The following is a 27892-nucleotide window of genomic DNA, read 5'->3' as shown; positions in this document are numbered from 1 at the left end:
GGGACCGGCCATCTTCAAGACTGCACGACTTCTTTCCAGCAAGCCCGCCGAGTAATCTACTGGTGAGTGCTTTGGGGTCCGAGAAGCCCCGACTCTGAGCAGCTCCAGCTCCGAAGTGCAGCCCCCCAGCATCTCCACGATCTGCGTGGGGCCCTTCTGCTTTCCGCTGCTCACCGCGTTGTTTGGCTACTAGCCCGTTGGCTTGTGGCCTTCCTGACGACGCCCGACGACATTTCTGCTGCTGGTCTGGTTGCTCCAGACTGGCCCTTGCTCCCTTCCAGAAGAGGAGCACCCCGGACCCTCCTGGTCCACTCAAGACGCCATTTTGAGTCCACCGCGTGGGCTTGAATTAGCCAAGGCTTGTTGCCCAATCCTGGGTAACTTCGACGCCGACAACTTCATCCGTCGTGGGACAGCTCGCACCTCCATCCTGGTCGCCGACAACGCCTCCTGGTCCGAGACACTGCAGAGCCCAGCAGCGCCCACTCACCTGACTGCGGTGACTTCGCCCGGTGCCATCCTGGTGCCCACTTAATCACTGGCTAGTGATTCAAGAACTTGGTCCCCTCTGCTTTCAGGTTTTCTTCTTCCTTGATCCAGGCTTGGATCCATCGAACTTTTCTTCACTGGTCGCCTGCCAGCAACTTCTTCCTTCCAGGCTCCTGGTCCGGCAACGAGATCCCCGACGTCTTTTCAGACCTATGCAGCTGCAGCCCCTGGGCTAGGTAACTTCGGCACTCCGGTGTCCCAGCATAGCCTCACTATCCAAGGGTCAGGATCCACTGTCGTTTTCTCCCTACCAGGTCGGGTTCGCCCGTGAACACTAACTTTGTGAATTCTAGCTTCCATAGACTTTGTCCCGCATCCCGCGTGAGAGTGCACACTCTGCACCCGAGTCCCCTGGGCCTCCTAGTAGTAATCTAACAATTCCCTAGTCAAGTCCTAGCGATTCCAAAGCCTATTAGAACTGTTACTTACCTGCTAGTAATTCGCATTCCACTTTTAAAGTATATGGTTTTTCGTGCCCCTCGGGCATTTGTGTATAACGTGCTAACTTAAAGTATTTTCGTAAGAGTTTTGTTGTGTGCTTAGCTCCCTGCCTCATAAAGAGCCAGGGTAGTCTTGTTATAAATAAATACACTGTTTATTTTCATAACAACTTGTGTGGTGTCCTTTCACTGGGTGTTCAAGGGGTAATGTGATGGTAAAACAGCTGGCTTAACACGCCCTCTAGAGTCTTAGCCTTAGACTGCTCGTATCCATGCTACTAGGATAGCTGGTCTATAAGGTTGACTTACAACCAATCATCAATAAGGGTTGTTTGGACTGATATATAGTGATCACTAGAATAGTGAGCACTGCACATCAGGCCAACTTCTCACACCTTCCCATACGGGTCCTTTCTCACTTGAGTACTTAACTACTTCCGGGTCGGCACCACGTGTCCGCACCCGGAACCTTTACGTGGGATTACTCGTCCTGCCGGCTTTCGCTACTGAAACGGGTAGGTTTATGCTCTTTCCCATCGACCTTACTTGCAACAATCACGGTCCGATCCCTTCAATAACTTCTTAAGGATCGCACATACATGGGTGTCAGGAACGAGCTTACTGACGCTCTCGTTCCTTTTCTTGTTATCTACAGATCATATTCCTGAAAGTGACTACAGGACTTTCAGTTACAAATGCGGAGTTAATAATTCTTTACAATCAAGAACCTTAGAGTGGATGCTCATCACCATTTGGTGACACCGATGAACTACAGGCGGTCTGAGCACTATTTACTTTACGTAAAGGTGAGACACCCTAAACAATGTTATACATATTGTTTACTTCATGCGCCCCCTTTTTGTATATATCCTTTTCGATTCAGATAGCACCTGGTGTCTTACAAATGCGCTACTTCATTTTGCTCCTTTACAGCACCATTACTGCACGAACCTATAACGAATCTGGAGCTACACATAAGTTCCACGAAGAGATTTAACCTGGTCTCGAGCGGGGGCCGGGTCGGAAATATCACCGGCTAAGCGGTGAGCTCCATTATGTTTTTTAACATTTTCATTTGTCAGTGTTACCATTCCCTAACACTGCTTACGACTTGTTTATAGTGCTCTATGTCGCCCCACCTTGTATACATTGGTTATGATACGTTCCTTTGCCCCTTTGTTTCCCTCTCCTTGGTTATGCTACAGACCTGTGGTTCATTACCTTCGCGCTACAGGTAGGAAGCGCACCCCTTTCTTTCACCTTCCTAAATTTTATATTTATTATATTTTTATATTTATTTGACCGTAGGTTGACAGTAATGATAAATGATTTTTGTCCTTGCACTACCGTTTCATCCACCGCTCACAATTCAGTCACGGGAATTACATTTCCACTATCTTTTCCCCAGTCATATAGACCGCATCACAGACGTGGCCAATGGGAATCACATTCCTTCATGCACCGCCATCTGGACACCCTCTGGGGCCGTTATTATTATTATTATTTTTTTTGGCTTTGTGTGCTTCCACTATACAGTCACTCGTAACCATCACGATTTCCACCTGCACTTGCACATGCACTAGAATCAATTAGACACACAAATAATCATGAAATCATTTTTCGTAAAATGTCATGTGGACATTATATTCCATTATGTATTTTGTATCCTCCCCAGCCCTGAGGAGTCGTGCAAGCACTGTTACCGCTTGACGACGAAACACGTGTCGGCTGGCCATCTATGCAATAAAAGAGGAATCGCATCACCTTCGTTTTCCTTTTCTGCGAATGTTATTACGTGTACATACTAATGTCCATTGAGACATCTTTCTCTATACTGTCTAGTATTGGTGTGCATTAGGTTTTCGTTGTAAACTCACTACCTGCACCCAATATGACTGCATCCATTACCCCAACACTCTAAGGCTCTATGTTTGATGTTACATTGTCAGAGCAGTTGTTTCAGGGTCAGAAACGTCTCCCATGTAATCGCTTTATCATGAAAGAAGTCTCTACTATCTAGACCTATTGCCGCTTAAGCTGGATCCTTGTGCTTCTGGGGTTTCTACAGTGTCTGTTGGACTTGTGTGTGCTGGAGCAGGCATGCAAGAAGGACGAGGGTCCAGTTCAAAGGGCTTCCACTCCACATAATGCTGGACTTCTCTCAAGATACAGCGATCACACAGAAGAAGTTTCTGACCCTGATCGCTGTGGAATCAAAGGAGGTTTGCCCCCACCTGAGGCGTATCCTGTGTACTAATTGGATTCCCAGCAGGATGAAGTAGCTGATGTTCAGTAGTTTTGGCTGCATTGTGTGTAGGGAGATGGCCATGTTGTCCCTATCTGCATTCCCCTAAACACCATAGAAGCGGTTTTTGTTCCATTGGAACAGTCTTCCATTTGTTCGTTTAATACTTTAATTCAGCTTTAAAAACCATAAAAGTTAATAAAACCAAAAAAGCCTTTTCCTACCTCATTAGAATAAAAACTGTTATACTATAAATATGTTCAAAAATAATTAAAATCATGTACATCATATTGAAACACAAAATTGTAAAGGAGTACAGTAGTAGAATCCAGTAACCCTACTACTCCCCTCCAATGAAACCTTTTGGAAGGGGTTACAATTCTCAAACACCTTATAAAGTGTATGTGCATTTTATGGTTATTGCACATAATACAAAATAGAGATATCACTAAGATATCACCGTCAACTACTTGGCTCTAATTCTCCACACTCCTAATAAAAATCTAGAGACACTCAACACAAGTAGTTCTTTTGTGTCACGTGCCAGAGAGTTCCAATAATGGGAAATGCCAAGCGATTTGCACACTGGGATGATCCCTTTCTTACTTAGTAAGACATAACTGGGACAAAAAAACTAAAAATGGTCCATAGATTCCTCCAGCTGCAAACAGAAAGGATAGTTAGGAGCTGAAGAGCTGTTTTTATCCCATGTGGAGGTAAAGGAATTTAATGGCAAAGTGCCAATTCTAAACTTCATATGCAAAACTTTTACCCTAGCTGGGCATATTCTGTCCAAAAATGTCTCAAAGCACGGGCCACATTTATGGTTCAAATACTTCTCTGTAAACTCCCCACTTTTTGATCTTTCCATATTTTTTCCAACATGCCTTCCCAGTAGGTTTGTTTCAGTTTTGCAATAACACCCTTTGCCATTTCTTTCAGGGGTGAGCCACACCTCATCCATCTTAAGAAGCACACACTGTTCTTTTATCTTCCTTAACCAAGGGATCCCAGCTCTCCTGTCTAGACTGAGAATCTCCTTTAAAGTTTTTCTATAGATATCAAATTTTGGGACTGTGTTCCAGATTCTTACCCAGTATATTAAAAGTTTTAGTGGAATCACTTTATCAATACTTTTTAAAGCTAGATCAAATCAAAGTGGGGTCAGGGTAGTGCTTACTGAGAGATTAAAAAGAGACCTATTACATTGATTTTCAGCTGCTCTAAGCGCAGACATATAAGTCCATCCCCCTAGCTCTGCACTTTAAACTGCCCCCCTCAGGGCCATGGCCCTATATACCTCCAGCATTGGAATTACTGCGCTCCTTGGCATAGCCTTATATTTGTTCCCTATGGCCATTGCCCTTTGTAACAGAATTGTTCTACTTTTCCTTGACTGTAATGCCCAGGACATGCTATCAGATAATCTTACCCCAGATAGTCAAAAGACTTTACTTGCTCCAAGGAAGCCCCCTCTATCCTTATTACTTCTAATGCAACGATGGGTGTTTAGCACAATACATTTTGATTTTGCCGAATTTATGTCGAGACTCCTTACGCAACAAAATAATGAAAACAGACATTAAAATAAGGAATCTCATTCCTGCTGATTTTGGTGCGTCATGATTAAATTTTGCTAGCCATTCAACTGCTCCATTTTTATATAAACTAAAGAACATAGGGGCCAGCATGCACCCTTGCCTGACACCACCATTGATATAGATCCTGGATGTAAGGTCCCCTTCCACATTCCACCTGACCTTGTAGTTCTGAAAATTCTGGACTCGTGTAATAATTCTGGACTCGAGAATTAAACTTCGTCGTAAAATAACGAATTTGGTATCAAAAGACCGAGAATGGCTGGTACACTATGTACAAGCATTTTCGTCATATTCGAGTGACGATTTCACCTCGAAATCGTCATTCTCGTTCTGAACCCTTGGCTTCCATTTGTGTATGACAGCTATTTTGTGAGTTGCCCTCACATATGCAACAAATTAAGCCAAATTCGATTCCAAAGGACACGTACACCTTAATTGACTTTTCTCTGACCTGGGCAAGTTGGAACCATTGCCCCAGGCCGAACCTGCTTGGTCAGTTCCTCTCCCAGTGGCCGAACGAGATAGCGTCAAGGCACAACAGGCCATAGACCCTTTCATCACACACACACCCTACCGAATCTTGCTCACACCTGTCCCTGGTCTCTTCTCTCTCACTTGCTTTATGATGGGGAGGTGCCCGTTTTTATTGGGGGTCCACCGGTATCTGATGGAAATGCTGGGCCTTGCCGGGTAATTTGTTGTGGGCTGAACGAACAGAAATATGGCTTGTCACCATGACTCTGCTTTTCCTTTGTAGTGGAAACATTTCAATGGTATAGTAAAATGTGAAGAATGTTTGCCTGAAGCACAATATTTCGTATAAAAAGAGAAGCCTGACTTTGTGAATTTGAGCAGTCTCCTGAGAATATACATCCCGTGTTGTTGTACTTCTAGGACCTGTTACTTGGTTGCAGCCAATAAAATCGATCCTTGACTTCACCTAGAAGACTCTGAGTTTCTGTGGTCTGAATCAGGAAAGTACTCAAGGTCTTTGGGTGTACCCTGACACCGCTGGGTTACCGGTTCGGTACCGGTTCTGAAAAACCCAGTACCTCAGTTGGCGCCCAACGCGGGGCGATACCAGCGGTACCGGTCCAGCCAGAGGTTCGTGAGGAGCTTCGTGTGAAAATTCTGGAGGAAGGCCAACCACTTCAACGACCCCTGCATGTCGACGTGGTCCGAAAGTCTTTGCTGCGAGGTTCCCCGCTTCCCGACGGCTACAAAGGACTGCTGCCCTGGCTATCGCCCTGATTTGGACCCTTGAAGTTTGGTAGAGCGAAACGCTAAGACGAGTCTTCTGGTGACGTCATCGATATTTCAGTTAAGTATAAGTGGAGCGTCTCCCAGTCCTTAGTTGGTTCTTAGTCTTGGGTATCCTTTGGGATCTTTATTTGGAACTTGCAAGTGCCAAAGCCGAAGGACTTGTGTATTCACGAGAAATATCGTAATCGATAATCCTTTGAAGTTTGGAGCTAGACTAGAGAGCGAAGATGCCTGGTCTTAGCAGACTTGGAAATTTGTTTTGTCTTGGTTGTAATAATAGGGACTCCCGATTGGAGGACTCGTGTCCGGTTCCTCCGATTGGAACTCCAACATATGAACTGTATGTGAAACATGGAGTAGGCCCCATCACATATAACGAAGTGTGGATCAAATACACCAGAAAAGACGGTGTTTTAAGATGGCCCCAATATGGTAGCTTTGACACCGAAATCCTAGATAACCTTGAAGTTAAACTTTTTAAGAAGAAAGCCCGGCCGGCAATGTTTGACTCTTTCCGCCTATGGCGTAAGGAGGCCAAACAGAAGGAAATTAAATTAGCAAAGAAAAATAAGAGAGAGAGGGGTATTTCGATAATGCAAGTATAAAGACAATGAAGAAGAACAGATGAGTGAGCAGTTGCACAGGCAACGTAAAATGGTTATAGATAAATGCTATCCAGTTTTGCCGCCTCTTCAGCAAGATGCAGCAAAAGAGCTTGAAAAAGATCCGTTAATATCGCATTTGTTAAGTTCGCCACCCCCTATGCGCAAAACGCTACGGCACCTCCGCAACCTTTAGTTGCGCAACCTGTGATTACATTGCCTCCTGCTCCTCCACAGCACCCACCAGCTGTTCTTCAGCTGGCTCCTGCTCCTTCGGTGCAGCCTCCTCAAGGCCCACCGATCACATCTGCTTCACCTGTGCTTTCTACGACTTTGCCTAGTGCACCTTCTATTTCTCCTAATGCTCCCCCTGCTATTGCCTCTGCTCCTGCCTTATCTCACCCTGTTTTTCTGCCCGTTCTTCTGTCAGTTTCTCCTTCCGTTCGACAGAGAATGGCCAACACTGTTACTAATCTTTTCTCACCTCTCTTCGGGTCGCCTAATACGACCCCTAACACGGAACGAAGACAGTTGCGGAGTCAACTGCCTGACTATCGAGAGAGAGATTTACTGAATCGTTTAGCGCATAAATGGATTATCGACGCTGTAAGGTATGATGTAGAGTCTGTCATGGAAGTCTTCCGTCAATGGGGAGCACCGAAGCAGAGATATGTTTTTGAACAAATGTGTGTTTTTCTCTGTAAAGATTTGGAAGACAATGATCTGGAATACAACCCGCCCGAGTTGTGTCGTGTGCGGTTCGATTTCGCAGAGGGCATGATCGTAGGTCCCGATGTCGAGAGAGCGGTTGAGACATTGCTGTCGTATCGGAGTAAGGGGGGCACTTCTCGATCACTATTTGAGCTTGACGCATCCGGTAGGAAAAAGGCGCGACAGTATCCCATGAGAGAAGTTCCCCCACAGTGGAGGGAAGGGGACCTACAAGCTAACCCACCTATTCAGCCTCATTTTCAGCGTGTGTGGGTACATGTTCCTTGGAAGCGAGCTGAAGTTTTAGCCCTTAAACAGACATTGCCTGATCCCCGTAAAAATCCTGCAGGGTATTACAAAGAGTTGTCACAGACTGCTGGGTCATGCATCATGAACTTAGCCGATATCGATATGTTATTTGGGAATGCTGTTCCACAGCCTTTATGGGGAAAGATTCGTCATACAGATCATGATCAGGAGTTAGGTGACTCATGGGCTAATATTGCTGCTGCAGATGCCCTACAAATTGGTGGTTCTAAACCTGAGCCTTTAGTAGCCGAACTTCCTGGTAAGATCATTGATTATATGAAAACTATAATGCCTGCGATGCGTGTGTAACTGGGATAAATTGTCTGCGTGTAAGCAGAAGAAAGAAGAAACGGTGTATGATTTCTTCACCAGGTTCGAAGAAACGTTTGTCGACCACAGTGGTCAAGATATGAGCACAGAAGGTGGTCAGCGTTTGTTCGTCGATAAATTCGTGCACAATCTGCTTTCGGAGTTGTGTAAAAAGTTGAAGGATTCAGAAGGTTCTTGGGCAGTTTCCTCTTCAGCACAAATATTGTCTACTGCACAATATTATGAAAATAGAGACAAAGACAAGAAAGATAGAGCAGAAAAGAAAACTGAAGAGCTGAAAACGAAGGTTTTGTTACAGCAAGCATATCCGCCACGTGGTGGTGGTGGCCAGAATAATGGTGGTCAGAATACCTATCAGAATAATTATCAGCAGCCTCAACAGTATCAGAGGAACTCGCAAAGAGTAGAGTATACTCAGCCACGTGTTCCTGTAGGTCCCAATCAGTGTTCGTATTGCAAGGAAGAGGGTCATTTTAAGTATAGTTGCCCTATTCTGTTACAGCGTGCAAATGGTGTGCCAAACACAAGAGGTAGAGGTGCTCAGCAAGCGCCTAGAGGTAGAGGACGTGGAAACGTCCCCCAGAACGCACGTCCCCTTCCACCTCAAAATTCTATGAATAGGTTCGATCAGCAGAATAACGCATCTGGTAGGACAGCTCAGTACTATGCTGATGATTACTATACAGAAGATTAGCATTGGGAAGGTAATGATTGCTAGGACAGCCATAGACAAAGAGAGGGAGTTGTTTCAGTTCCAGTAGATCAGAATGGAACATACGTTGAGGTGATTACATCAGGTGTGTCGGAGCCTTTTCTGTTGGATACTGGTGCTACAAAGAGTTCTATTATGCACTCCAAACTCCCTGGCGCACCTTTGTCTGGCGAAATGAATGTTTCTGTAGGTTTTTCTGGCACCCCGGATAGGAATCCGATTTCTGACCCTTTGTCTCTTTCTGTTGGTCCTTGTGAATTAGAAGCACCCCTTATTCTGACAACAGGTTGTGGTGAAAACTTGTTGGGACTGGATCTGTTAAAAAGATTGTATGCGACTTTGTACTGTTCTCCTTCAGGAGTACAACTTACTTTAGGTAAGAAAGTGGTTTCTCCAATGTATTTGTCGAGGGATAAAATTCCAACAGAATTGTCGTTTCTCCCTGATATTCTTTGGGCTACTGGTCCTAATGATGTGGGCCTCTTAGAAATACCACCATATGTCGTAACATTGAAAGCCAATGTTAAAATGCCACGAATTCCCCAATATAGAATCTCTAGTGAAGGTGAAAGAGCTTTGCTAGCGATCGTTTACGATCTGATTGAAAAAGATGTGATTGAAGAGACTAGAGGCAACATTTGCAATAGTCCTGTTCTGCCTGTTTTGAAACAAACTGATCCTTCCCAGCCACCTGTTTACAGATTTGTGATTGATCTTAGAAAGGTCAACAAGATCGTTGTGCCACAATTTCCAGTTGTCCCTGACATTACTGCCCTATTGACTATGATTCCAGCTTCTGCAACCTGGTTTTCGGTGATTGACTTGAAGAACGCTTTCTTCAGCATCCCGATTGCTGAGGAGAGCAGGGATATTTTCGGCTTCAGTTCAGGAGGACGAAGCTTCCGCTTTAAAAGAGCTCCACAGGGCTACTGTGAAAGTCCATCAATATATAGTCAAGCTTTAAAAACACAGCTTGATACGATTGTTTTACCTGAAGGTGCTACTCTTGTACAGTACGTTGATGATTTGATTATTGCTGCAGATACTGAGGAAATATGTAAGAAAGCCACGTTGTCATTGTTGCGTCATCTGTGTGATTTGCTCCACAAGGTGTCACTTTCCAAATTGCAATATTGTCGACAAGAAGTGACCTACCTAGGTCATCTCTTATCGAAGGAGGGAAGGAAACTGACCCCAGAAAGAATTCAGGCAATAGCGAAATTGAGTGTGCCAAGAACACAGAGAGAAGTGCGTGCTTTCTTGGGCATTACATCGTACTGTAGACAGTGGATTCCAAATTTTTCGTTATTAGCCAAACCTTTGTTGGCATTAACGTGTAAAGATACACCCAATCCTGTTCCTTGGTCTGAAGAGTGTCAGAAAAGTTTTTCTGAATTGCGCACAGCATTATGTTCGGCTCCTGTGTTGGGTACCCCCAACTACAGTAAGATCTTTACATTGTATGTCCATGAGAAACAAGGCTGTGCATTGTCAGTGTTGACTCAGTTGTTTGGAGACAAGCAGCGTCCATGTGCATATTTTTCGTCGACTTTGGATCCGGTAGCTAAAGCTTTGCCAAGTTGTTTAAGAGCAACAGCGGCAGCAGCTGTTTCTATTCGACAGTCTGCTGGTCTAGTGATGAATAATATGTTAGTCGTGATGGTCCCACATGCAGTAGACACGTTGTTAAACAGAACCAAGACACAGCACTTAACTAGTGCTCGATTGTCAGGTTACGAATTAACATTGTTAGCGAGTCATGTGCACATAAAAAGATGCAACTCTCTCAACCCAGCTACGTTGTTACCAATTGTAGAGGAATTATATGCTTCAGAACAGCATGATTGTTTCCTTAAAACAGAAGAAGAAACGAAAGGGAGAATAGACCTCCAGGACACTCCTCTTGCTGAATGTGATGGTACATTGTGGGTGGATGGTTCATGCTTCAAGCTCCCGAATGGTGATACGACTGCAGCATATGCTGTCACGACTTTGCATACAATTGTTGAAGCTGCACGTATTCCACATAATTCAGCTCAGGCAGCAGAATTGAATGCACTCACGAGAGCATGTGTGTTGTCAAAAGGAATGAAAGTGACTGTCTATACCGACAGCCAGTATGCGTTTGGAGTGGCTCAGTTTTGGACGATTGTGGAAAGAACGTGGGTTCCTGACTTCGCATGGAGCTAAGATTCAGCATGGGCAGTTGGTGAATGAGCTTCTTGAATCACTGACCTTGCCTCTGTAAGTGGCGATTGTGAAATGTAGTGCTCACAAGAAGGTGACTGATGATGTTGGTCGTGGAAATGCATTTGCTGACGAAATCGCGAAAGAAACTGCAAGGAATGTGATGAGCCGAATGTATGTTGCAGGCCCTGCAAGATGGATTGGTGATGTTGGGGTGTGTGAAGACACGATAGAGAGTGTGAAGTTGATTCAAGCTGAAGCTACAGAGAAAGAGTTGAGTGTGTGGAGGGAAAGTACAGGTAGAATGGATGCAAAGGGTTGTTGGGTCGAATTGTCAGAGCATCAGAGATGGTTGTTACCCGATGCATATGTGCTTGCAGTGGTTACAATGGCTCATGGAATGGCTCACATCAGTGTGAAAGGGATTTGTAAGTTGTTGGCTCCAGTATGGCAAAATTCAGGAATTCCCAAGTGTGCAGAGAATGTCGTCAAGAATTGCATGGTGTGTCTGAAACACAATCCTGGTAGGGGAACCCCAACTCCAGCTGGTCATTTTGCGCCTCCTACATATCCGTTTGAGGTTTTGCAGCTAGATTTCATCCACATGGAGAGGTGCAACAATTTAAAATATATACTCGTTGTTGTTTGTGCCTTCTCAAGATGGGTAGAAGCATATCCCCTAAAAGACAATACTGCCTTGTCCACAGCGAAAGCCCTTGTGAAAGAGTTCTTCCCCAGATTCGGAATGCCTAGAATGGTCTGGAGCGACAATGGAAGTGAATTTGTGGGTCAAGTGATGAAGAAAGTATGTGAAGGGCTAGGCATTCAGCAAAAGTTCCACGCTGCAAATCACCCCCAATCAGCTGGATTAGTAGAATGTTATAATGGCACGCTTAAGTTAAAATTGGCCAAAATTCAAGCGAGCACAGGTCTTAAATGGCCTGACGCTCTACCCTTAGCACTCCTATCCACCAGAATGACTGTGCATTCGCGAGTGAAACTTAGTCCCTATGAAATAGTCTTTGGCCGCCCGGCCAACATATGGGGAGTGCCAAGGCCCACAAAGTTCAGCGAAATAGAACACCCTGTTTTGCTTGATTATTTGTACGAATTGACGGCTAAATTGCGTGTTTTACACCAACAGGTGCATGATGCACTGCCTCAAGTCTCTGAAGCTCCAGGACTTCAGATCGACCCTGGATCCTGGGTGCTGGTCAAGAACTTTCAGCGAACAAAGAACGACCATCCCAGGTGGACCGGCCCACACCTCGTCCTTCTTTCCACAAGATCAGCTGTTCGAGTGGAGGGGAAGAAAAACTGGATCCACGGGATCCACTGCAAGCGGATCCCTCTGCCTCTGCCTTACGACAAGTGGGTCCAGAAGAGTGTCGCCGACTCAGAGACTGAAACCGTGCCTCGTTTCCTGCCTTTCAGTGATGCACGTGTAAAAGGACCACTGACTGAACAAGAGAGTAATAAAATTTTGCAATCACCATCAGTTCCATTGGACACTACAGAGCATGAACTCCTTTTCCGGGATCACACCATACCTGGAAAACAACGGTATAATTTGAGCCCGAGAAATACGAACTAATAAAAGTGGTTTTTTTCCCTCCGAGTACTATTTTTGAAAGTGCAGCTCTCCCATCTGAGAAACTTGCTTATTTTTGTTTATCGAACCGCCATCCGGGTTCCGCTGCTAGGGCCGCGATTGCCCAAAGTCTTTGGGGTGCAGCTGATGACGTTAGGTCGGCAGTTCTGGTTGGTCCAAGGGAGTTGCCCTAGACTGACAGAAGCATTCCTTAGCAGAATCAACCTCCCATCGCGGGAAGCACTTTAGAGAGGATGGAGTTTTTCGAGATGGAGAGACCTGCCAAGGAAACAAACTTTAAACACAGATTATGTAAAATAATGACAAAGAAAAGCTTTTTGATATTGTGCATTTTCATGTTATTCAGTATGATGATATTTTTATTAGGATATGTTTTATTCTCTTTTCGAGTAACATTTACACCCACTGCATCGCCCATACCTCCTCCTACTGTTTCCTCTCATTCTTTTCAACCCCTTCCTGAACATGAATCCGCTAGGAGATTAGAGTTCATTAATAACTCCTTTGTTCAGCTCTTGCACCAACACCAACTTGTAATGAACACAACTAACTGTTGGGTGTGTGGTCTTATGCCTCACACAACGGATAAAGGTATCCCTTATCTGGTTCTGCCTTTCAGCCATAATGGTTCTGTGTGGGCATACAGGACAATGTTCATATATGCCCGTGAAGTCCACCCCCTACGTTCTGAAAAAGACAATCCTAAGAATAGTGCTCTAGTTAAGGGTATAGTCGACATGATTAAGGAAGATATTTCTTATGAGACTATCCCGAGAGATGAGACACTAGTATACATAGGATGGAACGTGACTGGATATGGAGCTACCCTGAGTGAGAAACAACAAGCTAAGAGATCTTCCCCGATCTGGATTGTACCCCATCGGGTCGCCTATGTCTGCAAGGTACTGGCAAGAATCCCAGAGCTCAGTTAGGGAAGAGTATCTGCACTAAAACGTATGTTTTTGCAGCCCAGACTCCCCCTTCATTTTTAGCAGCTAAGGGTACTTATCTGCCATGATAGAGCCTATACATGGTTGCCCCCTGACTTCTCGGGCACATGTTATGTTTCGTTCCTGTTGCCTCCCACCTACACAGCAGCGGCAGATTACCACAAGACAAGGATAGTTAGAGGTGTCTTGAGTAAAGAAGACACTGCAGGTCAAGAATTTGGGGACTTTGTAAAGGGTTTTCTGCCGTTCTGGGGACCCATGGTTAACAGCAGGAACATAACGCAATTGACAAGGGTAGTTGAATCCACCGTAGTTGAAACTGCTGGTGCCCTTAGTAACTTGACTGCTGAGCTCCAGTCGGATCGTCTTATGACCCTTCAGAACAGGGTCGCTTTAGATGTCATACTTGCAGGGTGGGGTATGTAAATTGATCCAATCGAGTTGCTGTGTTTTCATCCCAGATAACGCTCCAACAGTGTACCAGGCCATCTCCAAACTGCATAAGATTTCCGAATCTATTCATGTGGATAAAGGAGATTGGTCGTTAATGGGATGGTTCTGGGAACTGATATCCGGCTGGGGATGGAAAATTCTAATGGTCATTGGGATGGTCTTAGCCATTCTTTTCCTGTTCTGTCTGTGCGTGCAGTGTGCTCCTGCAATATGTGGCCTATGTGCCACATCATGTGTAAGGAAGCCTGTATCAAGAGACGAACTAAGTAATAGAATGATGTTACAGCAGCATCTCAATGACTTTAAGAATATAGACCTGGACTCAGATTAGCATGAGATTATGGTAATTGCCTATGTAAGGGCAAAAGGAGGGTTTGTAGTTCTGAAAATTCTGGACTCGTGTAATAATTCTGGACTCGAGAATTAAACTTCGTCGTAAAATAACGAATTTGGTATCAAAAGACCGAGAATGGCTGGTACACTATGTACAAGCATTTTCGTCATATTCGAGTGACGATTTCACCTCGAAATCGTCATTCTCGTTCTGAACCCTTGGCTTCCATTTTGTGTATGACAGCCATTTTGTGAGTTGCCCTCACATAGGCAACGAATTAAGCCAAATTCGATTCCAAAGGACACGTACACCTTAATTGACTTTTCTCTGACCTGGGCAAGTTGGAACCATTGCCCCAGGCCGAACCTGCTTGGTCAGTTCCTCTCCCAGTGGCCGAACGAGATAGCGTCAAGGCACAACAGGCCATAAACCCTTTCATCGCACACACACCCTACCGAATCTTGCTCACACCTGTCCCTGGTCTCTTCTCTCTCACTTTCTTTATGATGGGGAGGTGCCCGTTTTTATTGGGGGTCCACCGGTATCTGATGGAAATGCTGGGCCTTGCCGGGTAATTTGTTGTGGGCTGAACGAACAGAAATATGGCTTGTCACCATGACTCTGCTTTTCCTTTGTAGTGGAAACATTTCAATGGTATAGTAAAATGTGAAGAATGTTTGCCTGAAGCACAATATTTCGTATAAAAAGAGAAGCCTGACTTTGTGAATTTGAGCAGTCTCCTGAGAATATACATCCTGTGTTGTTGTACTTCTAGGACCTGTTACTTGGTTGCAGCCAATAAAATCGATCCTTGACTTCACCTCGAAGACTCTGAGTTTCTGTGGTCTGAATCAGGAAAGTACTCGAGGTCTTTGGGTGTACCCTGACACCGCTGGGTTACCGGTTCGGTACCGGTTCTGAAAAACCCAGTACCTCAACCTGGGCATTTGAGTCCAAGTATAGAGTTTTCAAGATTCCAATTAGATCCTACGGAATACCATATGACTCCATCACCGCCTATAGGTTCTCCCTAGGTACCAGGTCAAATGCTGCCCTCAAATCTATCCTTCAGGGCGACATACTTCCAGCATAACACCCTGAAGCGAAATACCAGGTCCAAGGTACTAACCTTTGCCCTAAACCCTGCTTGGCAATGCTCTAGGATATAATGTTATTTTATCCAAGTTTGAAGTTCAATTAAAGTCTGCCTAGCAAATATTTTTTGACTAATGTCATTAAGCTGATGGGTCTATAGTTGGATGCCACATCCATCCTCCCCTTCTTATAGATAGGAACAATAATTGCTCCTTGCCAGGAAGGGGGGATGTCCTCGTCTCTCGGTATAGCATTACTGACGGCCTTCAGGTAAGGTACCCAGACCTCAGGGTGACCCAGTTCTAGCTCTTCGGAATGCCATCAGGGCCAGGTGCTTTCTCTCTTTTGCGTAAATGCAGTGCTTGTGTGGTGTCTGCCGTCCCAAGTACTATCGTCCCACTAGCCTCTGTCTTATGCTTTTGCCTGATCTGATCTACATCATCTCCCTCAGGTTGCTGGACATCATTACTTGACCACACCTTGTATAGCTCATTAGACTGAGCTTCCCACACAGCGGGTTGTACCAACGAATCTAAGTGATTTTCTATGGTATGAGTCCCAGATGCTATAAGATGCCAAACACCTTGGTACCCTTATTGTACTGGGATTCAGTGAATTTCCTTCCATGCCCTTTTCGCCTTTAGTAATTGTGCTATATAGGCTTTTCTGGCATTGGAAATCTCCGTGCGGTTCCCCAATTATGCCTCTTCAATGACTACTTTTTTAGCATGTCTACAGGCACCTGTGTACCATCCAGGGGGGTTTGGACGTATTGCCCCATTAAGATCCAGTGAAGTTCTACAAAATTAATAGTACTTGGGTCTGCTATTTCAAAGGGGGCCAAACTCTCCACAAAAGGACTATAGATATGTGACTGCATTTTATAATTGCCCACTAATAAAGCCCATTTCACGTTGTTACCCATAACAGATCTACTGTTAGCAGTAGTAATGCCCAGTGCTGGTAAATTTATAAAGTAACTAATGCAGAAATAGGCTCCTAGTGCTTCATGGTTGCTGTCGCTTCTAGGGGGCACCCCCATGTCAAATAAGGAAGACCATAGGAGTCTATCCAATATAATTTAATCTGTATTACTAGTGTACGATCCCCACTTGAAAGTTGGGAGGTCAGACTTGGTTGCAGCCATTTACAATGTTCAAGTCATAGGACACTATCGGATCAACAATTTGATCAACAGTCCTAGAGTGTTTTGCCCCATGTTCTGTGTCGTCGGCTGGGACTACCTTTGTCCAATGAGATTGTTCCATAACATCGAAAAGGGTAAGACCTCAGGCAGTTTTGAATTATATTCACCCGCAATAATTTTAAGATGGGTATGCTGTATGGACTCAACCATACATCATAATTGGGTCACCATCCCTGAATAATAGTTTCTGGATAGCACAAATATAGACATTTAAAATTGCAATGTGCCCAAACCACAATGTGGAGCCTGTCGGAATGGTAATACCCAATAAATCTCCACAATCTGATGGCAGTCTTTTTACTTTAGGGAACAGTTTCATCTTGAGCCGTATCAGCAACCCACCTGAAGGTCTTCCCCGTGGTTGAAGGACCTGAATTGGATGCAAAAGTGATGTATCCTGCTCTATACACAGGCTTTAGATTCCATGTTTCCCGCAGGACAATTATATGGAAGTGCCCCACTCCAGGACCTTCAGCTGTGCTCTAAACCCTGCAATATTCCAAGATAATAATTCTATAGTGTCAATTGAGCTTGAACTAACCCCAGAGTTTTGTATTGCAATGTGTGTTTCCACTCTTCTATCTGAGGTTGCTAAGTTACGTTTTTTTACATTTATTCCTATTTGATTGTGAGGAAATGCTATTTTAGAGGTTTTTGATGTTTTTACAAAGGTCAGCTGGGAGAATTTGATGGCACCTGGCTGGATTCCTAATTGTCAATCTAGGTCGGACTGATCCCCTCCCCACAATAGCGAAGGGAGTAGAGGACTGGTGACCAGCAGCTGAATTTAGCTTACCAGATCATGGTATACAATCAGAGGCGTTGGACTTAAGTTTTATTTGTTACTCTGTAGGGGGACTATACCGGTGCTGCAGACCTATTAGTTCTTCAACTAAATCATGACTTGCTAATTTTAAACTAATGTGGTGCCTCAATCGCTCATTGTTACTAAACATAGTGGCTTTCATTATATCGTCTCTTTTGACAGATCTACAGTTCCTCACTTTCCTAAGCCAATAAATTACTTTATTAGTAAGCAAGTCCTGGCTTTCTCTAGTAGTCAGTGGGATTTTTGGAACATCTATCATGTATATGTCAAAATACTCTATTTGCCCTCCTGCAGGTCTTGTGTATTTCTTTGGGTTTGGTGATAAAGGAGCCTGTCTCATGTATTGTGTATCATCCAATCTTTTGCCCCTTAAAAACTCTCTGGAGTTCAATTTGCTTCCCTTTGGTGTATTGCTGTTACGGCCATCTTCAAAAAGGGACATAGGCCGCTCCCTACCTGTTCTGTGAGCCCAGACATCTTTGTTACATAGGACCTATTCAAGGAAAATGTTTTTGATGCACTGGATGGAGTAACTCCCAAATCTGATTAATTTCTAGGACAAGTAGGAGGCTCTTTCTCTTTGGTCGAAGACAGTTTAGAACAAAGCTTCATTACCAAAGCTGTCAACTTATCTACCTTTTAATTGATAATCTTTGTCAGGTTACCCATATATTTATTTAGCCCAGAAACTGCTGTTGTTTGGCAACTCTCTGTTTATTAGGGAGCCCCTTCTCTGTGGCTAACAAATTATTATGAACTAACAAAGTTGGTATGAGTGTGGTTCTCTATTGGCTCATCCAGGGTCCTTAGACCCTCAAACCAATTGTTACATTCCGTCATTATTACATATGTGACAGCAGATGGATCCGATAACTGGGTTAATGTCACATCCTGCTATCCCTCTGATACCTTGGGCAAAGTGTTTGTACCAGTATCACTATTTGCTGTGTTGTATGTCAAGGTATCTATGTCTCAGATTTTTTAAAGATGGATTGAATGACTTCCTTCCCTTGTTGCTTCTCTTTGTCCTTAGTCGCTTTGATGTCCTTAGTAGCTAGAAGCCCTTATACTTCTTCCAAAAACACATTTATTTCATCCAATGTGCAGTTTTCCGCTGTGTGTCTCGGCTGTTTCTTTGCTTTCCCCGTGTCCAGGGACTTGCCATTTGCTTTCCATTTCCACATGGCTAGGGTAACTATGATATTAACTACTCGTGTGCCTTCCCTTCACACAAATGGAAGATAACCTGTTATTTAGAGAAAAAGCGACCCGGCTATACCTTTTTTGATGCTATCACCTAAGAAAACTAAAGGCATTGTAGGGAATAAACTGGTTGACTACAAGTCCCTTTTTGAATTCAACAGTAAAAACACAATAATAAGAGAGCTAGAAATATAAATATTCAACTAGCGACCTCCCCAATTTCCCTTCAGCTACACAACCTTTAAACAATTAAGCTGCTAGTTTAAGACAAAATCGTTTCAGCCCACACAATTACTGAGCCACCTTAAATGCACTTACAGGCAGTAATGCAAAAAATCTAATTTCCATTGCCACAAACCTAGCCAATCATCAGATATTTTACTACACCCACGCACTTATATAACACAAAGCTGCTTCAGCTGTTAGCCAGGCAGAGAGGACTGTGGGACTTGTGGTCCCTGGCAGTCGCGTCCCACAACAGCCTAATCCTCTCTTGTGGCTGGGTGTTGCAGAGGAGACCTTTCCCTGTGGTCTATTTCTGATGCAGGTGCTTGCTGAAATAGACAGCTTACTCCAAAGTTTCACTCTCTAGTGCGGATCATTTCTGCCCATCCAGAGGTATGGTTTTTAAAATGAGCAGTCCCCTCTTTTGCAGTCACTCCAAATTGGTTTAGGTGAAGCTCCCTTCTGATGAGGTTGATGGCAGCCTGCCTAAGGAGACGAAAGGGTTGCCTTCTCCAGGTCTCATCTTACATTTACATGAGAAAGAGCAAGCCCCTGTACAAGTTAATGAAATTCCTGGGTCCACTCTCTTTGATATTCCTGCAGGGGAAGAAAAACACTTCACCACACCCAGGCCATTGTTCCTGCACTGTGAGCAGTTTTCACACCTCATTAAGGTACCGTTCTGGCAATGCAACGTTGTGATTGGGCTGAGCGCCGTGGTTCGGTGCTCAGATGGGGACAGGGAGCCTATGCTTGAACACAAAGCGCGCATACCTGTTTGGCTGGCCCCAGAGGGCCGGCGAGCCAAACCGTCATGCGTACTTGGAGTGTGCAAAGCACTCCTCCACTTGTGCCACCAGCCCTGCCCCGCCCTAACCGAGCCCTGAACCTACGAAAAATAAAATTATTACGGCGTTATTATCATTTTATTTTTCCTGCTCTGAGAGCAGTGGCACGATGCCCCTCCTCCTTAGCGGAGGAGCTGCCCCTGGTTATTTTGACAGGTCTGTACAGAAGGTATTAGGTTGCTGCAAACAGGCTACACATGGTAGGCCTGAGGTCATATTTTCTCAGTCACCGTAGTGGATAGTGTAGTGGATAGTACAATCAGTGCTGCAGTCCACAAGTGACAGTTAACAGTCCTTGCAATATATGTATTTCTGCAGCATATAATATGGCTTTATCGAAAAGTTAAATATGTCAATTAGGGTTACGTCAATTGTGGCATGTTTGAAGGGGGGAACACATATGCTTTATTTCCGTATAGCAGGGGTAAAGTGTACAAAGTTAAAAAAGAGATAGGGCAAAAATTGGAGGTGGGGGGACCACCCAAAAGAGGATCATCATCTACAGAGACGGTGGTATGTTCTATATCTGCTTTATAGTGCTCACAGTGTACCTCTGTGAACAGTGAAGCTTAAATTAGGAAGGTTCACAAGTAACTCTACAACAATGTATTTATTCTAGAACACACTAAATATTCCCAATTAAGGACCAGTTATGCGTTGTATTGCGTATAGACATCTGCTTATGACTAGCAAGAGTTTAACAGAAATTATCGGTTACAAGAAGATTTGCTCTGTGTACAGAATATTGTTTCATTCTATCTAGTAGCTCCTATATTTTTTATATTCCTTCATTTTAGTTTCTTACGCTCACTCATGTCAAGTAATGCACATCTCAGTAGTAATATATTTAAAGAAATGTAGTTTTGCTGAAAACAGTAACCTGACAGATTGTATTGTCTCTTCAGGAAGACACCATATCCATTAACCATAACTGGGTAAATGGCTGCAATGTGTCCATCATGTGGCATTTCCTCCAAGGAGAGTTGCAAGCTGTCCAACAGGAGATACGTGAATGGAAAGAGACAATGGTTGACTGGCAACTGCACTGTCAGGTATGAAATGTATTTTTTATTTCCTTTGTTGAACTTAGTCCAAGCCAGTTAGTTAATATGAGCGCTGTGCAATATTTGCATACACCTGCAAAAATTATTTACAATACTTAAGCTTTAATTTGGTATACATGTTTTTTAGGAAGCAGCAGTGTTATTTCTAGAACCTGAAAAGGATGTGGGTGTATTATGTATGTCGTTTTTATTTGCAGTAGCTACCTAATTGCCCAACATGAGTGCTAAAGCCAGTTTTTAACATTTTCAGCTCATTACTGTATTTATATTTGTAGTGTAGCAAAGATAGCTGTCCCCTGGTTGTGGAATATGGGGGACAGGAATACTTGTTTCACAGCCTTCCCACAGGATGATAGGCACCTTGGCAGCGTGGTGTAGGTGTAGATGGTATATATGAGGAGTTTAGTTTTAAAGGTTGCCTCATCTTAAGGTATACAAATATGGCTGATTCTACCCTCCAGAGGATTGACAAAGGCTAAAAGTCTAATCAGCTGACACAATGGGCAAAGAACCTGCCGGAATTTGGCAGAGAGATGTTAATACCTGGTCCTAGTACTGAGTGAGTACCGTGTATGTATGTGTCTTGTAAAGCGCACTGCTGCCCTGAGGCGTCGTGGCGCTGTAGACCGCTGGGGAACCCGTCCTGGCTATCCCTGTGAGATGGTCCCTACTGAGTATCTCCAAGGTGAAACCAGGCATCCCCGGCGAAGGTGGGGGGCCGTTGTAGAGATGAGGCAAGCTAATGCCCAGAGTTGCCGAGTGTGATCCCTGGTTAGAGTAGGCACCAAGGCGAGAATTATCAAGTCCACTGACCCTGGTCCACGACCCTGCCGCGTCAGGAATTGAATCCTGGTCCCGGGCCGTTCTCTGCTTCCGGGTCTGCCGCCTCTAACCAGTGAGCCACACCACTCCACTCGTGTAATTCCATCACTGATAATGCATGGAATCGCTATAAATACAATTCCTGCAGGTAACTTACACCTTGTAATGTACAGTAAATAGCAGCTCTTTAGCAAATCGCCTCGTGCGAAAACATTCACTTAAACCCAATTTATATACATTAGCAAGACTATAAATGGTGTTAAGAAATAGGTAAACATTATTGGTGGTCCGCACTCCGTATTTGATCGATTTTAATCCATTTTCTTTCCGCCAAGAGATTTCTAAAAATGCGTGCGTCCCTGGGATTGTGCAAGCCCGAATACACTAGTTAAGCATAAACATGTGGGGAGCGCGTGTGAACACACCCCACTCCCAGGTGCACTGCTCATGAGGATATCAAATCCAACTTCATTTCAAACCATTTCACCACTTCACATTTTTTTCATTGTTCATCTTTTTCTGTTTTTTCGTTATATTATTATCACTTTTGTCCAATCCACATAGTCCTCGTACTGCATTTAAGTAACTTCTCATATTTCAATGTGCCCATCCGGACCTCTTTTAAAATAAGATCTTAGTGCACCAAAATGTTCAGAGCAGCAATCTTTTTATTTTATGTAAAACCCAATGCATTTCGGGCTATGGTCCAGCCCTTCGTCAGGGGTAGCTGAAAACGAACAATTTTAATTAATACATTATTTTTAGGATAGTATCAATATTATTTACAGCCTTTTTTTAAAAAAAACATTTTCAATACAAGCGATCTCATACCCAATATTAGTCAGATACTACATAAATCAATGCTGCACAAATATGTGAGACGCATTCTCATCCACAAATGCATGATAAACAATAAATTCGACCTTGCTTACATCACTTTAAGATGTCTATTTTATCAACGGGGAGTTTAAATTACCGTGTGCTCAAAAACTGTTTGGCATCATGTTAAAAGCTCAACATTAAACGGTTACATTAAAAAAATATACTATTTAGCAGACGCTTAATCGCTATTCGCTTGCCCAAAACTACAGTTATTTGGCCTTGCTCACTCGCTAGTACGATACGCGTTAGTCTTTTACCCACTTAGTGTTTCTTAACATTTAAAAGCAATCCCATTCTCGTTCCTATCGTACCTGCTCGTTTTCTTATCTCTTACGGCTCGCCCTGCGCGCTGCCGATAATTGAATCTCCCACACGTGCAAAGTTACGTTTTAAAAAAAAACCACATCCTGCTCCACCCATTGCCTCGCGAAGCTTGATGCATTTTCAGTTTACATCATTTACTGCGTGTCCCACAATGCACCATAGTATTTATGCCTAATTACACTTGTTAAAAAATCGCTTATAACGACGCTCATACAAACGCTTATACAAAATGTCCCTTTATCCATCTCAATCCTGGCTGCTTTGATATCCTTCCATGTTAACAAAGTGCCGCCTCTAGAGATTGTGGCTCCGAACACAGTTCAATTCCATGTGGATTCACGGATGTTTTTCTTGCGACTTCTGAGTTTTCATTGTGGGCGCAATGACCAACGGGGGGCTTTAATTATTAACATAAACATTATTGGTGGTCCGCACTCCGTATTTGATCGATTTTAATCCATTTTCTTTCCGCCAAGAGATTTCTAAAAATGCGTGCGTCCCTGGGATTGTGCAAGCCCGAATACACTAGTTAAGCATAAACATGTGGGGAGCGCGTGTGAACACACTCCACTCCCAGGTGCACTGCTCATGAGGATATCAAATCCAACTTCATTTCAAACCATTTCACCACTTCACATTTTTTTCATTGTTCATCTTTTTCTGTTTTTTCGTTATATTATTATCACTTTTGTCCAATCCACATAGTCCTCGTACTGCATTTAAGTAACTTCTCATATTTCAATGTGCCCATCCGGACCTCTTTTAAAATAAGATCTTAGTGCACCAAAATGTTCAGAGCAGCAATCTTTTTATTTTATGTAAAACCCAATGCATTTCGGGCTATGGTCCAGCCCTTCGTCAGGGGTAGCTGAAAACGGACAATTTTAATTAATACATTATTTTTAGGATAGTATCAATATTATTTACAGCCTTTTTTTTAAAAAAACATTTTCAATACAAGCGATCTCATACCCAATATTAGTCAGATACTACATAAATCAATGCTGCACAAATATGTGAGACGCATTCTCATCCACAAATGCATGATAAACAATAAATTCGACCTTGCTTACATCACTTTAAGATGTCTATTTTATCAACGGGGAGTTTAAGATGCCAAACAGTTTTTGAGCACACGGTAATTTAAACTCCCCGTTGATAAAATAGACATCTTAAAGTGATGTAAGCAAGGTCGAATTTATTGTTTATCATGCATTTGTGGATGAGAATGCGTCTCACATATTTGTGCAGCATTGATTTATGTAGTATCTGACTAATATTGGGTATGAGATCGCTTGTATTGAAAATGTTTTTTTAAAAAAAAGGCTGTAAATAATATTGATACTATCCTAAAAATAATGTATTAATTAAAATTGTCCGTTTTCAGCTACCCCTGACGAAGGGCTGGACCATAGCCCGAAATGCATTGGGTTTTACATAAAATAAAAAGATTGCTGCTCTGAACATTTTGGTGCACTAAGATCTTATTTTAAAAGAGGTCCGGATGGGCACATTGAAATATGAGAAGTTACTTAAATGCAGTACGAGGACTATGTGGATTGGACAAAAGTGATAATAATATAACGAAAAAACAGAAAAAGATGAACAATGAAAAAAATGTGAAGTGGTGAAATGGTTTGAAATGAAGTTGGATTTGATATCCTCATGAGCAGTGCACATGGGAGTGGAGTGTGTTCACACGCGCTCCCCACATGTTTATGCTTAAGAAATAGGTGCCAGTGTTAAGCAGTTCCTTGTCAATTGTCCCAAAGTGCCAAATACAGAGCGCACTCTGAAATCTGTCTTAATTTGAGGCATTTTGCTGCACTCAATAAGTTGGCATATGGTGTAGCACTCGCAGCCAATAATTGAAGATGAATGATGCTGACATTCATGCATTATGGCTAAGTATGTACACAATGAATTGTTGCACTGGTTAATATCAACATGACAAATCCCAATAGTAGGCCTACCATAATTAACACCTTCGGTGCTCATGACGAGCTGAGCTCGTCATGAGCCACGGCGCTCCGGTGCTCATGACGAGCTCAGCTCGTCATGAGCCGTGGAACGCTCAGGTGCGGGGAGAATTCCCCTGCTGTGCTGAGCGTTCCATGGGAGCCAATGCACCTGTGACGAGCTCAGCTCGTCATGAGCACCGGAGCTCCGTAGCTCATGACGAGCTCAGCTCGTCATGAGCATGCGGGCGCTGTGCGCGCCCCCCTCCCCCCAGCATAGCGGGGGAATAACCCCTGCAGTGAAGGGGTTAAGTTCTTCAAGAAAGAATTAACTCAGTCAGACTAAGCCATGTCCGAGAACTTCTCTATTACTATTCTCCTTACAGTGACTGTCCGGCCCACTCAGTCAATATGTCGAGATAGTTAGTTCCAACCACTGCAGGTTATCTTTACTGAGGAAATACTTGCCTCCATTTCGGATTGTCAGTACAATAACCATTTCCCATACCACAGCAGCCTAATTGTTGCTTGAAGAAGCATTATGATTGCCCCAGGAGAAAGACCAATGGTTCAGGAGGTGGAGGACAAATGGGCTAAAGGGAATTCACGTCCCTTGGACCACATGGGTGCAGACTGCCATAACCATTGGATCTGGAGCTATTTTGTGGATGATGCCATCTTCCTCCCCAGAAGGATAGTGCCAGGTGATGAAGGTTTGAGACACAAATCTTGTGGCCTAGAACACTGTCCCCAGATGTGTGCAGACGTAGGTCCCTATAAAGTCCAGTATATGATGGTTCACTTAGAGTTTTTTTCTAAGTTAATTAAAATGCTATGAGACTGAAAGACTCTGCAAACTTGCCTGACCTTTCCCTCTGCCTTTGAGAAAAAGGCACATAGTTACCCACTCATCCACGTAAGGTTAAAGTTGTATAACTTTGTTGTGGGTAGGTCTCATCAAATAGCCAGTTCCTGGATGAACACAAGTCAGACAACTAATCTAACATCAGGATGATTGAAAACAGAAAATGTATATGCTATCATGAAAGGCTTATAAATGATAAAGTAGCTCCCTTCCTTGAGTTCAAGAAGGGATAGTCCCTGATGGTTTCTGAACAAGGAAGAAGATGGATTGAGAGCACATCGCGGTTCCTCCTGTGGTTCCCGATCTGCCACATGGTTGTCCTGCAAGAGTAAAGCTCCTTGAATAAAAGCTTGCTGCTTGATCGGCTATAAAATAGCCCGTCAACCAGTTGCTGGAGAGGAAGCCATCCCAACATGCGAACATTTCTTCTTATGTGCTGGGGCTCAAGATTTTCCATTGAGGAAGATAGAATGGATGGCATCTCCAGGACCAATATTAGAGAAAGCAGTTGGCTCTTAGATGCAAGTCTTGCTTTGGGAGGGAGGGTGAGTTGAGAATCAGACTTGAGATTTTTCAGAGTCAGGTCCGTGGCTGTGGCAGCAATCCACTGATGCTCTCAAAGAGTAGTCAAAATAACCCCCGAAAGCAAAAAACATCCTCCACAGGATGGAACTTTTATAGGACGCGTCAGATAATGAGCCTCAGTGGGTTTCCTGATAAGGTTGTTGAGCCAAGCCATAGACAGTGTAGTCCGCATGAACATTAGTTTAAGCTGCATATTATTTGCTTGAACTCAGATATCCCGAAACGTATCTATAGCTCTTGACATGTTGCCATTGTTGAGCCTGATGATGACTACCTTGAGCCTGATTCTGCAGCTGGTAAGGTGCAGAAAGTGTAGAAGGAGACATCAGGTTATGTAGTACTCAGGAGGTAAGAATGGTGGTCCCCTGTGTTTATTGTTTCAGCCAGTGTCTGGAAATCCCTAAGCAAAAACTGACCTATGTTGGAGGTTTTGGTGTAGGAGGGCATTCCAAAGTTCATTGTGGAAAAGAAGTGGTTCAAAGCCACTTCAACTCTTAAATCTTCTGGATCGGCTTTGTAACTTACTGAAATGATTGATATCTGCAAAGAGAGACTTGCCACTAAGGAATCTACTTTAATCACACCTGGAAAATCCTAATAAAACCAATGCAGGGAGCTTTGCATGTCCAGGAAGTTAGTAAAAACTTAATGTTCCTCCTTTTTTCTTCCCAGGTAAGGGCATTAGGCATCGCCAAATGAATATCAGTCCATTCTGCTCTGAGTTGTTCGATGCAAGTAAGATACTTAACTACAACAAAGGAGCGTCATAATGAAAGGAATGACTACAGGTTGAAGCAACAAAAAGTGTATTAACTCTGTTGTTTGAAGGAAAACCATAATAAGTTTTGATGAAGGCCCTCACTCACCGACATGGTCAGTGACATGTTTCATCATTGGGCCCCACCAGGAGTGGCCGAATGCCACCCTGGTGTGCTTCAACGCCAGGTTACTGTGGAGCTGGTATTGTCATTGTGAGGTGATGGATAAAATGGCCAATTGAGTCGAAAAAAATGGTTTTATTGGTTTCGCCAAATGGTCAGGATAAAATGTATATGAAGGATAACGGACACAGATTAAAGGCACGACCAATGCACGAGTGACAGTTGAGATATACTTGTGCTCATAGCAGATTTAGCTGTTACCAAGTGGAGACCTCAAAAATGGGTCTCTGTGTGTAAATACATCAATCCGGGCGGAAACGAAGTGAAGGGCCTATGTCGATATATTACAATCAGTAACAGAGTCTCGAGATACTGGGTCAAAATATCTCCAAACATACTTAAACTAGATGATAGTTGCAGGGCTAATAAAAAAACACACTATTAGGTTGCTCAGAGGGCGAATATAAGAAATCCTTACAAAAGTGCTTAGTTACAGCACATCATGGGTCTCGGGAGGGGGGTGGTAGCTAATCGGCACACCCTGTTGGGAGAAAAAAGAAAAAGAGAGGGGGGGAGGCTCAGTATGGCCAGCAATCTTAGCCTCGAGGGAGGGAAAGGTACTTATCTTAATTGTAGCGCGCTGTACTCACGCCCTGGAAGCTAGGCACCCTCTTGGTACCTAGAGACGCCCTCGTCAACCGTACCCCGAGGAACAAGGACTCCTGGGTCTCCCGGGTAGATATAGGCAGAATGAAGGGAGTCCGCCAATTCGGTAGAGGCGTAGGCCAGCCGGGCTCCTGGGGAAG

The 27892-nt window shown here is 43.7% G+C and overlaps 1 protein-coding gene across 1 annotated transcript in view; it reads left to right on the top strand.

The window, feature by feature from the left end:
- JMJD4 (jumonji domain containing 4) overlaps positions 1-27892 on the top strand; it is a 176496-nt gene that overhangs the window by 116129 nt on the left and 32475 nt on the right. Inside the window, exon 5 of the mRNA XM_078662476.1 lies at positions 20611-20757. Within this exon, the coding sequence (XP_078518602.1) occupies positions 20611-20757 (147 nt within the window). The remainder of the gene's footprint in view (positions 1-20610; positions 20758-27892) is intronic.

Source organism: Lissotriton helveticus, chromosome 10 (assembly GCF_964261635.1).
Source record: "Lissotriton helveticus chromosome 10, aLisHel1.1, whole genome shotgun sequence".
Lineage (NCBI taxonomy): Eukaryota > Metazoa > Chordata > Amphibia > Caudata > Salamandridae > Lissotriton > Lissotriton helveticus.
Note: the sequence above shows the minus strand (reverse complement) of the source record. Positions and strands in the feature narration are given on the sequence as shown.